General features: G+C 39.7%; 1 protein-coding gene across 3 annotated transcripts in view; it reads left to right on the top strand.

Moving 5' to 3' along the window:
* GPLD1 (glycosylphosphatidylinositol specific phospholipase D1) overlaps window positions 1–16,325 on the top strand; it is a 45,607-nt gene that overhangs the window by 14,229 nt on the left and 15,053 nt on the right. For 2 of the 3 annotated variants that reach the window (XM_074348176.1, XM_074348178.1), the window contains 10 exons: window positions 977–1,074; window positions 1,539–1,649; window positions 2,583–2,631; window positions 3,494–3,548; window positions 7,393–7,500; window positions 7,709–7,736; window positions 7,835–7,974; window positions 11,167–11,232; window positions 12,958–13,087; window positions 15,151–15,290. In XM_074348176.1, the coding sequence (XP_074204277.1) occupies window positions 977–1,074; window positions 1,539–1,649; window positions 2,583–2,631; window positions 3,494–3,548; window positions 7,393–7,500; window positions 7,709–7,736; window positions 7,835–7,974; window positions 11,167–11,232; window positions 12,958–13,087; window positions 15,151–15,290 (925 nt within the window). The remainder of the gene's footprint in view (window positions 1–976; window positions 1,075–1,538; window positions 1,650–2,582; window positions 2,632–3,493; window positions 3,549–7,392; window positions 7,501–7,708; window positions 7,737–7,834; window positions 7,975–11,166; window positions 11,233–12,957; window positions 13,088–15,150; window positions 15,291–16,325) is intronic. The other variant, XM_074348177.1, reaches the window with a different exon arrangement.

The following is a 16,325-nucleotide window of genomic DNA, read 5'->3' as shown; positions in this document are numbered from 1 at the left end:
ACAAGGTATTGAATATAGCTCCCTGTGCTGTACAGTAGGATCTTGTTGTTATCTGTTTTATATATAGTAGTTTGTATCTGCTCATCCCCAACTCCCAATCTGTCCATCCTCCCCCTTTCCTCTTTGGTAATGATAAGTTTGTTTTCTATGTCTCTGAGTCTCTTTCTATTTTGTAAGTAGGTTCATTTGTATCATTGTTTAAGATTCTACATATAAGTGATATTGTATGATATTTGTCCTTCTCTGTCTGACTTACTTCACTTAATATGATGATCTCTAGGTCCATCCATGTTGCTGAAAATGACATTATTTCATTTTTTTATGGCTGAGTAACATTCCATTGTGTATATATATTCCATTGTGTGTGTGTGTATATATATATATTGTGTGTACATATTGTGTGTGTGTGTGTGTGTGTGTATATACACACACACACATACACCACAGCTTCTTTATCCAGTCATCTGTTGATGGACATTTAGGTTGCTTCCATGTCTTGGCTATTGTAAACAGTGCTGCTGTGAACATTGGGGTGCATGTATCTTTTCGAATTAGAGTTTTCTTGGGATATATGCCCAGGAGTGGGACTGCTGGGTCATATGGTAACTCTATGTTTAGTTTTTTAAGGAACCTCCATGCTGTTCCCCATAGTGGCTTCACCAAGTTACATTCCTACCAAGAGAGTAGGAGGGTTCCCTTTTCTCTACACCCTTTCCAGCATTTATTGTTTGAAAATAATTCCAACCTTTCTTGCAGCCTAGCTGTTTCCAGATGCTACAAGCTGTTTGGGCTCCTTTTTCTTCTGACTGGCCCTTCTTTTCTAGAGGCTTCCTTTGAACATTGACCCAGGAAGCCAAGGGGCTTGGAGGGGAGAAGGAGATGGGACACAGCAAGGCAGCAGGCGGTGGTGGAAGATTTGATTGAGAATCTCCAACTGTTTCAGAAAGAATCCTGAGGCCTGCTTTTGCTTTACCAGGACAATTCCATGATGTGTCTGAGAGCACTCACTGGACTCCATTTCTCAATGCGAGCGTTCATTATATCCGAGAGAACTACCCCCTTCCCTGGGATAAGGTAGGCGCAGCCTCCAATCCTAAAAATGCCCGGTTCCAGGCCTGCCAAGTCCTGTTTTTGCACCTGCATTACACCCACTGGGACTCCACCCCCCAGACTCTGTGAGGGCTTCTCACCATTGCTCCTTCAGTGCCAAACACAGCTCGTGGGACGGCGCCGGTGGCTAGGTGGCTAGTTAATACCCGAATACATGATTTTTTTTTTTTAAGTTTCGCATACGTCACTTGGTCGTTTTGCTCCAATAGTAAATTAATCTGAAAGCAGTTCCAAGGCACTAGAAAACATTTCCAAAAGTCCTCCATGTGTTTTGGGTACTAGAAACTACAATGTACCTGTCTCTGATTTTTTTTTTTTTTTTGGGTTAAGTTTCAATAATGGAAATTAATTCATATTTATGAAAACTTTTAATGAGATTGTTATAAAATAACCCAAACACACATGACTCTCGTTTGCTTATTTGGCAGGACACAGAGAAATTGGTAGCGTTCCTGTTTGGAATTACCTCTCACATGGTGGCAGACATCAGCTGGCACAGCCTGGGCATTGAACAGGGCTTCCTTGAGACGATGGGAGCTGTGAGTACTTATCTTTGGGTTAATGACTGTATGGGCGTGGCTCTGTCATACCCAAGATCCAAAACAGACCCTTATGAAAAGAAAAACTTTACGTGATTCAGATGTCATGTGGAGACGAGACTCTTTGCCCAAAGCAGTATTCGTTAGATTTCTATCTTGTCCTGTTCATTCCTTTTACTCTTCTTGCTACCTGGGTAAATTCATCCATGTAGGCAGAATGACTCCTGTGCCCTGAAAACAGCCACTGGTGGGATGTTCTGTTTTAGTCACAAACAAGATTTGAGAAATTTTCTGTTTTATTCAAGCTGTGCATCTTAACAAGGTTATGCATACCTTACTACTCGATTCTATTTAAAAGTAATCATTTCACATGTTTTTTTTTTTGTTTGTTTTCTTTCCTTTTCACTTGTCTATATGAAGATGTTATATCCCCACACTGAAAATTGTGATCTTACCTGATGACTTAGTTTCTGAAAGTCCCCTCTGGACATTCATTGGTATAAATACCATTCGGTGAGAAGTTTTAACTTGTGCTTAGTGAAGATTTTGTATATCCTATAAGATGCAAAAGTCTGCAGTAGCTTATCTGCTATAAAACATGACGTATACAACTCAGCTTCCAGTATAATTTTTTAGGAGGGGGTGGTAGTTAGGTTTTTATTCATTGTTCTTTTATTAATGGAGGCACTGGGGACTGAACCCAGGACCTCATGCGTGCTAAGTACATGCTCTACACTGAGCTATACCTTCCTCCCTAATTTTTTAACAAATAAAATAAAGTTAAATGTTCTTTTGAAAAGTGCGTCTGCCCACTAGGCGTCCTCAGCAGTCCTTTGGGTTAGGCTGTCATCTCCCCACTCCTCGCTTAACAGTGGGCTAGGAGTTTGGGCTTCAATTTTTGATACACACCAGATGGTTCTCTCTCTTTCTCAGATTGATTTTCACAACTCCTATTCCGAGGCACATCCGACTGGTGATTTCGGTACTGTTTGTTTATGTTTGTCAAAGTTTCTTCTGTGGGAGTTATATTTCATTTGCAATGAAGTCACTACTGTACCTTAAATATGTCTTTTTTCTATCTCTTCCAATAGCCTGTGCTAATTAGCCTTCTGTTTTAATATTGCTGTTCATTTAGAGTACAGGCATACCTCACTTAATATAGAGGTGTACTTCTGAAAAGTGGTGTATATGTATTTTTTATTTAAAAAATCACATTTCATCACTGACTTGTCATAATTTTAGAAAAGTTTTACTTTTATGTCAGATTAAAATTCATTACCAAGTGTCTCCTAATACTTTAGCTTTAAATTGGTAAATTTCACCTTTTTTCTGTAGTAAATTACCTTTAAATATACAAAGTGAATGGTGAGTGGTGATGATTTAAAGAACCCTCATGGTCCACCTTAAAGTAAAAAACCTTTTTGTTACATGGGTAATTCTCTTCTTTTCTTTGTATATGTGTATTTTTTTTTATTGAAGTATCTCTTCTTTTTAAAAATTTTTATTTTATTTTTTAGGGTTGGATAATTAGGTTTATTTATTTCTTTTAATGGGGGCACTGGGGATTGAACCCAGGACCTCATGCATGCTAAGCATGTGCTCTACCACTAAGCTATACACCCCCCTGCTCCTGGGTGATCCTTTCTTAATTCATGTATTTCACTAGCTAAGACTTTAAAAGATCACTTATTCTTAAAGAAAGACACACCTATACCTAAAATAATGAAAAAAAACCTGTAACAGTGTGAAGAACTAATTACCTGGAGTATGCAAATTTGTGCTCCAAGCAGCATGCTGTGTACTGTCACTAATGCACCAAATGTAAATGTTTTCTCATATCATAGGAGGAGACGTGTTGAGCCAGTTTGAGTTTAACTTTAATTACCTTGCACGGCACTGGTAAGAGCAACGTATGTTTAAATATGGGATACCTAAATGGCAGTTGGGAGCTTGACTCGTTTTTTTCCTTAGAAAATAGAACTTACAATGTCATTAGGAGTCTTCTGCATTTGTAAATAAGAAGTAAAACTACAGATTTGAGCAGTCTGAGTACAAGATATTGAACTTCAATTAAAAAAATTTAAAAAATGAATAGTCTAGATTCTTCTAGAGATATGTGAATTACACCAAACATGTAAGATAATGTATATTTATAAATAAAAAGGATGCTGCTCACCCGTGTAGTTGCCACTCAGTTTACGAAATAGAGCATTCCTGGGATCTAGAAGCTCCACGCCTTCCCTCCTCTGTCACGTCACCTTCTCTGTCTCCAGGGATAACCACTGCCTTAAGGTTTTCTGTTACTCATTTTGTTGCTTTTCTCTATAGTTTTACTACCTAGGGATGTATGCATATGCAAAATAGTACATGGTTTTTCACTTTAGATGATTAGAATTACACAGCTTGTGTTCTTCTTAAGATGAAACTTAATAGAAATTTTTAAGATTTAATTTCTTGCTTAAAATGATCTTTCTGTGATTTAGTCATATTGAAAAGTTTGGCTGTAGTTCACCCATTTTCACCACTCTGTAGTCCTCCATGCACCAAAATGAATCAACTTCATTCTAATGTTAATGGATGTGTAGGCAGTGTTAAGTGGTTTCGCTTCATACATAGTGTTGCTATGAGCGTTTTTGTACCTACATTTGTGCCCTGGAGGGGAATCTCTTTCAAGTAACTGACACCAGCAGTGGAATTGCAGGGCTGTAGGGCTTATGCCTGATGAACTGAACCGAGAAATCCCAGACGCTCATTCAGAATGATCTTCCCAGTTTATACTCCCATCGGCTTGTTCTCCTGCTTCTGTGTTCTCCAGTACTTGGTATTGTTGAACTTAAACACTTTTAAAAAACATATTTGGTGTGTAATGGTACCTCCTTAAGCTTTTAATTTGCATTTCCCAGATTACTAAAGAGGCTGAATATTTCATATTTTATCGATCACTTGTGTTTCACTTTAAGTGAAAATCCTGTTTGGTTTTTAGCCTGTTTTTCTGTTGGATTGTTTGTCCTTTTTATTTCTGAGTGTTCTTTGTATATTCTGGCTTCTAATCTTTTGTCACTTTATCATTTATTTGTTACAAGTATCTTTTTATAGTTTGTGGCAAGTCTTTTTACTTGTTTTATGGTGTATCTTGATAAACAGAATTTGTTAATTTTAACGTTGTTGAATATTTCAATCCTTTCCTTTGTGATTTGTACTTTTGATGTCTTATTTCAGAAACCCTCCCCCACCTTGAGGGCATGAGGTTATTCTACACAGCCTTCTAAATCTTTTATAAGTTTCATTTTTTAACTTTATATCTTTAATTTACCTGGACTTAATTTTTTGTATACTCTGATAGAAATTTTATTTTTTTCTTTAGAGATAACTTACTGTCTCAGAACCATTTTTCAACAGTCTACCCTTTCCTCATTGATCTGTAGTGCCCTCTCTGACATAAATTAAAATTCCTTATGTATGTGGGTCAGTTTCTGAGATTTCCATCATGTTCTATTGGCCTAATTGACTATCTCTGAGTAATATTGATTTTTAAAATGACAACAGCGTTACAATACATTTTGACGTCTATTAGGGCTGACTACCCTACCTGTTGTTTTTCTTCAAACATACCTTGTCTAGTCTCTTGCCTTGGCTCTTTCAAATAAAGTGGTAAGATCAAGTTGCTATGTTCTAAGAAAAATCCCATTGGAATTTTGATTAGAATTATATTGACTCTAGAGATCAATTGGGAGAGAATTAACAGTTTTGCAACATTGAGTCTACTTATCCATAAATATGCTATATATTTTATTCAAGTTGTCTTTAATGACTTTAAAGTTTTATAAGTTTTTCCATCAAGGTCTTACACATTTTATTAGTTTAAAATGATAGTGGATTTTCTCCCCCTTGTCATTATGTCAAAGTTTGTTATATGTGTTTGAAGATATGTTGTTAGGTACATTCAAGTTTCAAAATCTTACATCTTTCTGGTGAATTGACCCTTTTATAATGATGTAGTGATTCTTTATATCTAACAATGCTCAAGTCTGTTTATAAGATATTATTGTAGTCACATTTGTTGTTGTTGTTGTTCTTGTTTGTTTTTTCTTCAAATGTTTACTAAGCAGTCAGATGACATAACTCTATCTCCCAGTCCCAGCTTCTATCTCCTAGAGCACGGAGATCTAGGACTTGGGAGGAGCACTTGCAGAACAAAGAGGAAGCAGAGCTGGGGGCTTGGCAAGCTGATCGTTCCTATCCCTGGTCCAGCTGCCTCAGAACTAAGAGAGGCCCAGCACCAACAAGTCACTCCCAGATTAGATGAGGCCAGCTGGCCTTTGGATGCCCAGGAAGAGGTGGTGGCAGCAGTGACATGCGAGGTCCCCCGACTCTCCACACAGGGTAGTCTGCACTGGATTAGACGTCCATTTCAAATTGTGCCTCGCTGGGGATCTGGTCTTCTTTCAGTTATATTCTGCAGTGATTGAATTTCTCGAGGTTTGAGGTAGATTGGCTTTTCTCCAGAGAGGGTTTGTTCTTGGCTTTTGCAGGCTGGCTCTAGGCACATCAACCTGGGACCACATTCAGTTACATTCAGTCCTTGAAGTTGTTCGGACTACACAGATAGCATGCATGCAAGGGAAAACATCTGTGGGGCTGAGACTGGTTACCAATTATAGGGGCAGATATTTTCCCCTCTCTTTATCCATTGCCAAGATGAAGACAGGCAGGTTTCTTTGCTGTCCTTGTTAGTATGTTGGGTTTATTACTCATGCAGAAGGGGTAGACTTTCATGCAGAGTCTCCTCTGAGATGGTCCACTTTGGGTGATTTCTATACTTTATTCCCTGTCTCCTGCACACCAGGCAGCCATCAGAAAACCCCTGGGTTCCCACAGTTTGGCAGATGTCTTCAGGGCGAAAGCTGGCTTTCCCACTCATTTACCTCCCAAAGTTTCCAGTTTCAATTTGGTTTTGGCCTTAGAAAATTTTCACTTTCTTGTTAGCTGGGTGATTCATTAAAAAAAATATATTTTTGTTATTTTGTCGAGACTTTTAAGCTAAGTTTATTGGGTGGACCATTCTGGTGCTCTTATAAAAATAAAATATGGACATCTCAACAGATTCCTTCTTATAAATATACTAAAATTTATTGATTGTGATTGCTGTCTGGTATATTCTAAGGTTTTTGAAATAAAGATAAAAGATGACTCAGTATAAATCTAATTTTTAAGATGCTGATCATCTTCCAACTGAAATAACTAATATCTGTGAACCAAAAGCTTGAGTTAGAATTCTTTTTTTTACTACCTTGCATATTTTACTCTGAAAGTAGGATGTTCAGGGTGAGGAGCCATTTTTGGTGTTTTTGAAACAATGATTTTAGTGAATAATTCAACTTAAAAGAATAAAAATAGTTTATATTGCTCCTTGAACTATGAATTCACAAAGCTAAACATCCCTTTTATATTTTATAGTTAGTTTCCTATCTTTGCATAAATATTTGATTAAGGTACCAGTTGTTCGCTTTGCAGCATTGGGCAAATTATTGAACTTTTTTATTACCTTAGTGTCCTGTATGTGAAGTGGGAGGATGATAGTACCAACCAGGTGGTTGGTAGGATTAAATAAATAATGTATATGAAGCCCTTTGCATGGTGTCTGGCACATAATAATCTTGGACTAATTGGTAGTTGCTGCTGTTAATGACCTTCAACTTCAGAATCAAAACAATTTGTAACTTGATTCTAATGCTTTTCTCAGGTACGTGCCCGTTGAAGATCTGCTGGAAATTTACAAGAAACTCTATGGCCGAGAAGTCATCACCAAAAAAGCCATTGTTGACTGTTCATACCTTCAGTTCTTGGAAATGTAAGTGTAACTAGGGGAAAATTTGTAACGGATTTTGCTGTGACTTCGTTAACACAGTTTCCGATGTTGTAGTTTCCTGAGAGTGGACTTCGGATTTATGGATTTTGCTTGTTCAAAGGCAGTTGCTTTTGAATTCCTTCTTCATTTATTTGCTTCACTTCTTTGTGGAAGCCCCATCTCACTGGCAAAATTATTGTTTCTGTTGCAGGTATGGTGAGATGTTAGCTGTTTCCAAGGTAAAGGTGTCATTCTTCAAAATCTTAAAGGGTTATAAAGATACCAAGAGTAACACCTTATTTATTTATTGACTTATTTCTCTTTCTCTCTGCCATAGCTTTACCCCACTTACTCCAGAAAGTCCCCATTTTTGGTGGAACAGTTTCAAGAATACTTCCTCGGTGGACTGGATGACATGATGTTTTGGTCCAGTAATATATACCATCTAACGAGCTTCATGTTAGAGAATGGAACCAGGTGAATTATTACTCTTTCTCCTACCAGTCACTCCCTGCCTTGCTACCCCTTGTCCCCAACATAACTCTCAGGTTTTTTAACTGATCAAATGAAGGGGAAAAAGAATTCCAGAAGTACTGTCCCATCTTAACCAAGAAGGAAAAGAATGGAAACTGTCATGTCAAAGCTCCAACTGGTTCCCATCTGGTTAGACTTGCTGATGTCTCTCCTGTTTTAGGGATGGAGCGGTAGATACTGTAGAATTTGTCATCTGTGAGAAATGGCTCAGGTGGGAAGGAATCCACTTCCACTGTTGTGCTGCCTCTGTTTCTTTGGGGAAGAAGAGTTTCTTTTGGGAAGGAGCTCTCTTCAGGCTCCAGCAAAGGATGTGGCGATCTTTACCCTCACCCTGACTGGACCTCTCTGGGTTCAGGGGTTACAAAGGGTACTCCACCTAACCCCCACTCTCCAAAATAAAATCTGAAATGAGAATGTTCATCAAGCACAGCCTCTGTTGGGATCTGACATCTAGCCCAGAGGGGATAGCTTTTCAACCTCCAGCTCCTTCTCTGTTCCTCCCCAGCACACCCAGGACGAATGTCAACCAGAGATTCAGGTGAGGCGTAGACCAGGGTGGCTGGTCTTATCCCCACTTCCAGCTGTAGTAGACATTTTGGCTCTCTCAGGATCTACCTATAGTCTGAGGGAGCCAGGGTTCTAGCAGAACCTATTTCCAACCATACCTGTGAGGATGCAGCTGCTCCCATGCTGCCGAACTGAGCAGGATAGGGATGGGTCTGGATAGGGGCCATTGGAGGCAGCACTTGCTGCCGGGCAAGGACAGGGCAGGAAGCTTAAGCAGCAGCCACAGCACTGAGGAAGAGATTCTGTGATAAGAGCTGCACTTGGGTGGCTATTCTAGGTGAAGATCATAGCAGGGTTGGGGCTTATAGGCTTGGTGGCCCTTATAGGCATAGCTCTAGAAGAGTATACACTGGATGAAGTTACTTTGCCCTTAGAAATATTTGCTAGTATTTAAAGAATGTTAACCATAACTATATATATCCTGTTTTACATCATACACACAATGTATATATTCAGCAACACAATTATATATGTTATGTTGATTGGAAACAAATTCCCTTTGATGGTAAATTCGACCCTAGGCTGGTAGATACTAAATTTGCTTTTAAGACTCAGTGAGTAACATTTTGGCAGACAGAAACAATCCAATATAAATACTACTTTTCATAGTAGAAAATCAACCTGAATTAAAACCCCCAAGCTCTTTGATGGCTGTGGGCTTTTAGGCACACAGGAGTTGTAGAGAGGATGAGCTTTGGAATTTAAGAGACCCACTTCTCCCTAATGAGTTATCCCAAACACATTGTTAAATCTCCCTGAGCCTTAGTTTCCTCATCTATAAAGTGTAGATGGTAATAATTCTATCTTTATCATAGGGTTGTTGTGCCAGGTGAATGAGCTCACTCCTGTGAAGGGTTTAGTGTATAGTAAATGCTTTACTAGTGCGTCAGTGTTTAAAAAAAAATGCTTCAGTGTTGGCCACTAATAGTATTATTCACAGGAAGTTAAGTTTATATTGAGGATTCATAACACATGGCCATGTTAGCGCAAAGGACCTGCATTTATTTGTTAAGTCCATGTGTATTGATCCTTAAATTGGAAAACAATTTTGGTGTCTGGTTGTTGGCTAGGTTGTCCAAATAGCTAAGGAGCGTTATGCAGCTGGACCTTATTTTGTAATAAGGAGGAGGTCACCAAGAAAGAACAGATTTCTTGTCTCTTGATCTGGTCTTCATTTGTCCAACCAGAAAATTCCATGAATGAATCGCACCTTTACACACATCTACAAAGAAAGATTCATCAGCATGTATGGAACTTTATGGGAAATCTGGAGAAGTCTCCAAAGACAGGCAACATGAATTCATGACAGAAAGAAAAACATGTATTTTTATATTATAAACGTTTCTGTACTTACTAATAGGTGATCTTCCAAAGAAAATTTGTGTTCCTTGAAAGTCATCAGATATTTTCTTAAACAATAAAATAACAGTAGTTACACTTCCAGCTAGAACTTTCTTAACTCAAAAAGTATCTGTAACTGTAATGCTAATCTTGTAAGACTGCCGTCCAAATCCTGGTGGTGGAGACAAGAGAATTCGAGAAAAAATCTTTTCCTCAGCTTAAAGCTGGCCTGAAGAAAGATTCTGATGGACAAAGTTTGCCTTCAGCTTCTTCCCACCTCTTTTCTGAATTTCTTTTCCAGCAAATTCCTCTTGTCCCGGGCTCCACACTCCCTTCATACTGCCTTGAAACTCCCCCAGTGACCTCTGGACAAATCTTCCTCTCCTGCAAAATACTCCTAGCTCTAGAAAAGACTCTTCTAACGTGATATCCACTCCCTTAGTGCTTCTGTTCAGGGTGAGGGAGGAAGTTTACCTCTTATATTCTATCAGAAGCCTTTTTACTTGTAAAAAGTGATACTCTGTTCCTGTTTAATTATTTAGTTTATAAATTTTTGTTTTGAAAAGAATGAGAGTGAGAAGTGAAAACATTTGAGACAGAAAAGACAAAAGACACAGAAAGCAAACTTATGGTTACCAGAGAGGAAAGGGGATGGGTGGAGGGATAAAGTGGGAGTTCGGAATTTGCAGATGCTAACTGTGGTACCTAAAATGGATAAAACAACAAAGTCCTACTGTATAGCACAGGGAATTGTATTCAGTACTTTTTAATGGCCTATAATGAAAAAGAATATGAAGGGAAATATATATGTATAATTGAATCACTGTGCTGTACAGCAGAAATTAACACAGTATTATAAACCACCTAAGTGTTAATTAAAAAAAAAAAGACACCGGAGTGTTGGGCAGAAAGACACAGCTGGAAATCTGTCTCTTCGTCTCTGTTCATGTGATCGGGGAGCAGCTCAGCAGGTGCAGCTGGAGGGAGGGGCAAAGCTATAGAGTCTGGGGTGACCAGCAGCATGGGGCTGCCTGTGTTGCTGTAATGCCACCTGCTTATCCACCCTCACCAGGTAGGACTCTGACCCTTTACCAGCTCTGTCTGGCTAAGGCATGAACACCTCTGCCCTAAGACTTGGAGGTGGTTTGAAGTGCATCAGTGATTCTCAGTGAAGTTCATACTTGAAAGAAGGTAGAAAAATGCCAAACTCATTTGACTATTTTCCAGTGACTGCAACCTCCCTGAGAACCCTCTGTTCATTGCATGTGGCGGCCAGCAAAACAACACCCAGGGGTAAGTGGGTTCTAAAATTACTCATAGAAAAAGAACATCTCATTAGGCAGGGTGCTCAGTAGACACTGCACGTGTGGGATCTGTAGACAGAAGGAATTCAAATTCCAGGTCTGCTATTTACAGCTGTGTGATTTTTTTTTTTTAAAGAAAGTTGCTTATTTTTTTTTTTTGAGCTGTGGCTTCCTTTTTTGAAAAAATACATATCCACAGTCCCAGAGTTGTGGTGTGGATTATGTGCAAGATGGATGTAAAGCAAGTAGCACGTTTGTAAGTTGCTCACTAAATACTAAATGGTAGTTAATAGTATTGTTATCATCATTATTATTCATAAACTTTATCCAAATTTCACCCCGAGAAAGGAATTCCCAATGAGACAGGGTGGGGAGAAGCCCTCTCAGGTAGGAAGAGGGCCCAGGACCCAGGGTGTGTTCTAAGAGGAGGTTTTATTCCCTGCTGGAGTCAGGTACCAAGCACTAACTGTTCACCCATGCAGTTAATAATTAATCCTATAAATATGATTCCTAATAAAGTATTACCGATTATAAAATAGTATTTCCCCCTCATGAGGTGCCAGGAGCTAGTGTAGGCATTTAGAGACCTCATGGTGAGCAAGGCAGAGGATGGTGGCCTAGTAGGGGGACGGGTGCAGAACGAGAACTTGTAAACACCCTTAAGTGTCAGGAGGGAAGAGTGCTGGGTGCTCAGGGGTGTGCACCACCGTGTCCTAACCCAGTCTCGGCGAACTTCTGAAGTGATGCTTCAACCAAGATATTTAAGGGTGTGCAGGAGTCAAATACTCAAAGAGGGCATTGCAAGGAAAGGTGCTAAGGTGAGAGAGTTGAGAGCTTCCAAAGAATTGAACATATGTAGAAAGCGTTCAGGGAGGCCCTCACTCATTAATTGATTCAAATAGGTTAAGTCTTGTTTTGTTTGAATTGAATTGCACACCTTTAGATCTGGCTTGCAACCTCTAGATTGTTGAATCCCTGCACTGGCTGGTCCCTTCACTCACTTTTTCTTCAGCCTCCACTTCAATCATTTCTTTTTTTTTTTCCCCCCTCTTCTTTTTTTGGTGGTGGTGGAGGGTAATTTGGTCTATTTATTTACTTATTAGGTTTTTTTTTAATTAATGGAGGTATTGGGGATTGAACCTAGGACCTCATGCATGCTAAGCATGTGCTCTAGCACTGAGCTACACCCTCCCCTCTCAGTCATTTCTGAAACCTGCCTGGCTTTTCTAGGCAGCTGATCTATTAGGCTGGTTAAACGATATGAATTTGAAAATGTATTTTATTGTATAATTAATTCTTGCATGTCTTATTTATTTAAAGATAAATCCGTACACCTGTAAACCAGTTTCCCGAACAGCTATAGACCCTTTCTTGGCCATTTGTATGAAATGTTAACATAACTTTTGATTTTTTTTTTCTTTTAGTAATCTGGAGGGAATTCAGACCTTTAATGTTTATAGAACTTCGAGGCTATAAGAAACAATTTTGTAAGGGAAGGCTTTTAAACCTTGGAAATGTGTTATTAGAAGATTTTGTGGAATCTCTTATAAAAGTTTTTTGAAAAAATTGGTTTTTGTGTTGCTGTTCCTTCAACTTGCAGATGTTAACATTTTATGGCCTTTTAACCTGTGATTAACAGGTTTTTCAACTCAGTTATTTGGGGAAGTGGGTTGTTATTTCATCAGTCTTCACCATTTTATTCCTTTCTTTTCAGCAGCTCAAAAGCACAGAAAAATGATTTTCATAGAAATATGACTATATCCCTCACTAACAATATTGGGAAAAATATACACTCTACCAAAAGAGGAGTGTTCTTTAAATTTAGTGTGGACTCCTGGACCCCGGTAAGAATTTTTTTTTGGTGGGGGGAGGCAATTAGGTTTATTTATTTATCTTATTTAATTGGAGGTACTGGGGATTGAACCCATGACCTTGTGCATGCTAAGCATTCGTTCTACCACTGAGCTATACCCACCCTCCAAGAATTTTCTGCTTTGAATGGAGATACCTGCTGCTTCCTGAGAGATGGTGCTTTGTAGAGTTACTGGCTGTTTAATTGTTCATTGAAAGTCACCTGGGCATGAGCCAGGCTAGCAAGCATCCTTGGCCTCCAAGTCTGGTTTGTTCCAGAGACTTCCTATGATGCAAGTCTGGACCTCAGTGGCCTTTGGCAAGTCCAGTGGGGCCCAAGGTGGCCCTGGGCACCAGGCCAGTCCTACTTTGTCCTTCCTACAAAGTGTGTCAGCAGTATTGTAGGCACACCATGCAGAGCCCCACACTAAGGGGACACCACTGCATATGAAGTTCCTCCACGAGATCATCTTTTAAGTGTCAGACACTCTACTGGAGGGATAGAGGATGAAAGGGAAATAGACTCTGACATTTAGAAAATTTCAGTCTAATCGGGGTAATCAATAGAAAAATAACCATATGTGAGTAGAATGTGACAAATACCATGGTTGGGGGCAAAGGGGATATGTAGCCTCTCAGATAAAAAAAATTCTACCCCTGCTATCAGAGAAGGCTTCATGGAGGAGGTGGCATTTGAGTTAGGCCTTGAATAGTAGATAATTTCTCATCAGTGAGCATGTATTTCTGGTAGTGGGTTGGGAAAGTTTCAGGATGTTTGGCAATCTGAGCAGTCTTGTTTGCCAGCAACACAAAGATATGAGGTACTTAAGAGAGTTGGGAGGGGAAGTAGGCATTGGATTGTGGAGAAGGTGAGCTGGGCAAGGGCTGGGGTAGGTGTGTGGCCTGTGCCGTCACGCTGAGAAGGGTCTCATGCTTGGTTTAATGCTCTGCTGTCATTGCCTTAAAATTCTTAGTAACTTTGGGGTAAGAAGCTCCATGTTTTCATTTTGCAATGGGTTCCCCAAATTATGTAGCCACTCCTAGACATGGGAAGTTCCATCATAGCCCGTATCATTCTGTCTTGCAATTATTTGAACCTGTCTCCTTTGCAAAAGGTAAAGTTGTGTAAGAGAAGGACTTTATATTCCTAAGGCCTGGCGTGGTGCATCCTGGATGAACCAGGAAGTCAGAGTGGGGCATCAGTGAGCAATCCGTGGGTGGCCTCCCAGAGGGGTAGGGAGGGAAAACAGAAGGCACAGCTTCTTCCTGCAGACTGAGCTGTCCAGGGCTGCCTCTGCTGTGAGCTGGTTCTCCTCTGGGGCAGGCCTGGGAATTCTTGTTTAGTTTTATGTCACCCCAGTGTTTGGTTTCGAGTTGTGTCCCCTGAACTCTGATGGCTCTAGTGCCCGGCCAGGTTGTTCAGGGCCACTCCGGTCTGTATTTGTGTCTCTGTAGTAACCACATTAAGAACAATTCAGCATCTCAAGCTGAGGGGTGTGTTGTCCCTCCAGTTCTCTTGCGTACAGCTCCCAGCACTCTGCACGTGACCTCTCAGGCCTGCCCAGCTTCTTGGGACACAAAGCAAATCCAGCAGCATCACAGTTTGGGTGTGGTTTGGAGGGTTTCTGTCATCCTGGTGGGATTTCAGGGGGAAAAAAAGAATATATATACAAATATAATTATAGTTCTCGATTTGAGTGGACTTATCTTTTTAAAAGTTTTGGTCTATAATAATTCTTTTGTTGAATTACATTCTGCAGATTAATACAGACCATCCTGACTTGGTTGGTTCAGGTTAACCCCAGCTGACTTTCTTCCAGTGATGACCTGACCTCTAGGGCTATACCCCCCACCCCTGAGTACATATTGGAGGTGTGATTCCACTCTTCTCATTGCCTATGATAAGTCTTCTTTCTTGTTGATAAAAATTGATATTTTTATTTCTCAGCACTTGTGAAATCCTGTTTCCTTTACCAAAGTCCGATGCTTTTGACAGGAAACGGTAGCTTTGTAGACGATGCTGTGTCTTTATCTGTCTGTAATCATGTTATTTCAGGATTCCATATTCTTCATGTACCAAAATTTGAAAACAAGCCTCCAGGAAATGTTGACTGGCAGCTCCCTAGAGACACCGAAGCATGTTTTGAGACCCTTAGCATCTTATTTCTTGTCATTTCCCTACACGAGGCTTGGCTGGTAGGTATAAGCTTATCTAATTCCTGAATGTTTTCATCAGTATTAATTTCGTGTGGTCATTCACAGATGTTTAAAATGGTGCCTGTTAGCACTTTATTCTCCAATCAATTCATCATCAACAAAAACATTAATTTAGTGGTTAAGTTATAGTAAATATAAAACTATCTCCTTAAAATTGGTCAAAACATGTTTAAATATGAGGAACTTTCACTTTATTAAATAATCGCAACAATAAAGTGTTAATGTACAGAATATTCGTAAAGCTTCAATGTTCTTGGAGAATAGATTATTACAAACTTTTTAGCATCTAATGTCTTTAGAAGGATAAGAGCAGACAGCTATTATGGTGACTGGACTATTGTAACTTTACACGGCAGAAGCCTAGTACTCCACAATAGTCTTATTAAGAGAATGTTAGGGATTCCTCTGATTTTAAAAATCAGCTGTTACTGAACCGAATTTAGGTCTGCTCTCCTGATACACAGCAGAGCCAGTCTACTGAGACTAAGTTGTGGTGAAGGAAAGTATAGTTTATTGCAGGGCCCCAAGCAAGGAAATGGAAGACTAGCCTCAGATTCCACTCCAACTTTGTCTTTGACTGAGGGGTTTTCTTAAAGGGAAGAACAAAGAGCCTGGGATTACTCATCATCTTGTGACATTCCTTAATCAGTTTTGGGGGTCAGGATGTCTCTGGTTTATGAGTCTCTGGCCAGGTGGTCCATGGCTCAGGGGTCTGTTAGGTCATCTTGCCCTGGAGAAACAACTTGAGTTTGTACTTAATGATGACATCTCCGACAGTTTTAGCACATTAAGGATGTTATTACAACAGCAGTCTTAGTCACCTGACGCTGGTTGATTAGTGTTCAGTCAGCACAGGATTAAGGTCAGAGGGGACACGAAAGGGCATAAAGTATTTGATAGAAAGATTAATCAGTTAAGAGTGGTGATTTAGTGGTGCTTGGATTCACAAAAAAACTGAGCTCAAGGATTGAAAAGTGACCATTTTGGGGGGAGGTTTTGGTGAAGCCTCTTCTT

This window comes from Camelus bactrianus, chromosome 20, assembly GCF_048773025.1.
Source record: "Camelus bactrianus isolate YW-2024 breed Bactrian camel chromosome 20, ASM4877302v1, whole genome shotgun sequence".
Taxonomy (NCBI): domain Eukaryota; kingdom Metazoa; phylum Chordata; class Mammalia; order Artiodactyla; family Camelidae; genus Camelus; species Camelus bactrianus.
This window is presented reverse-complemented; position numbering and strand designations above follow the sequence as displayed.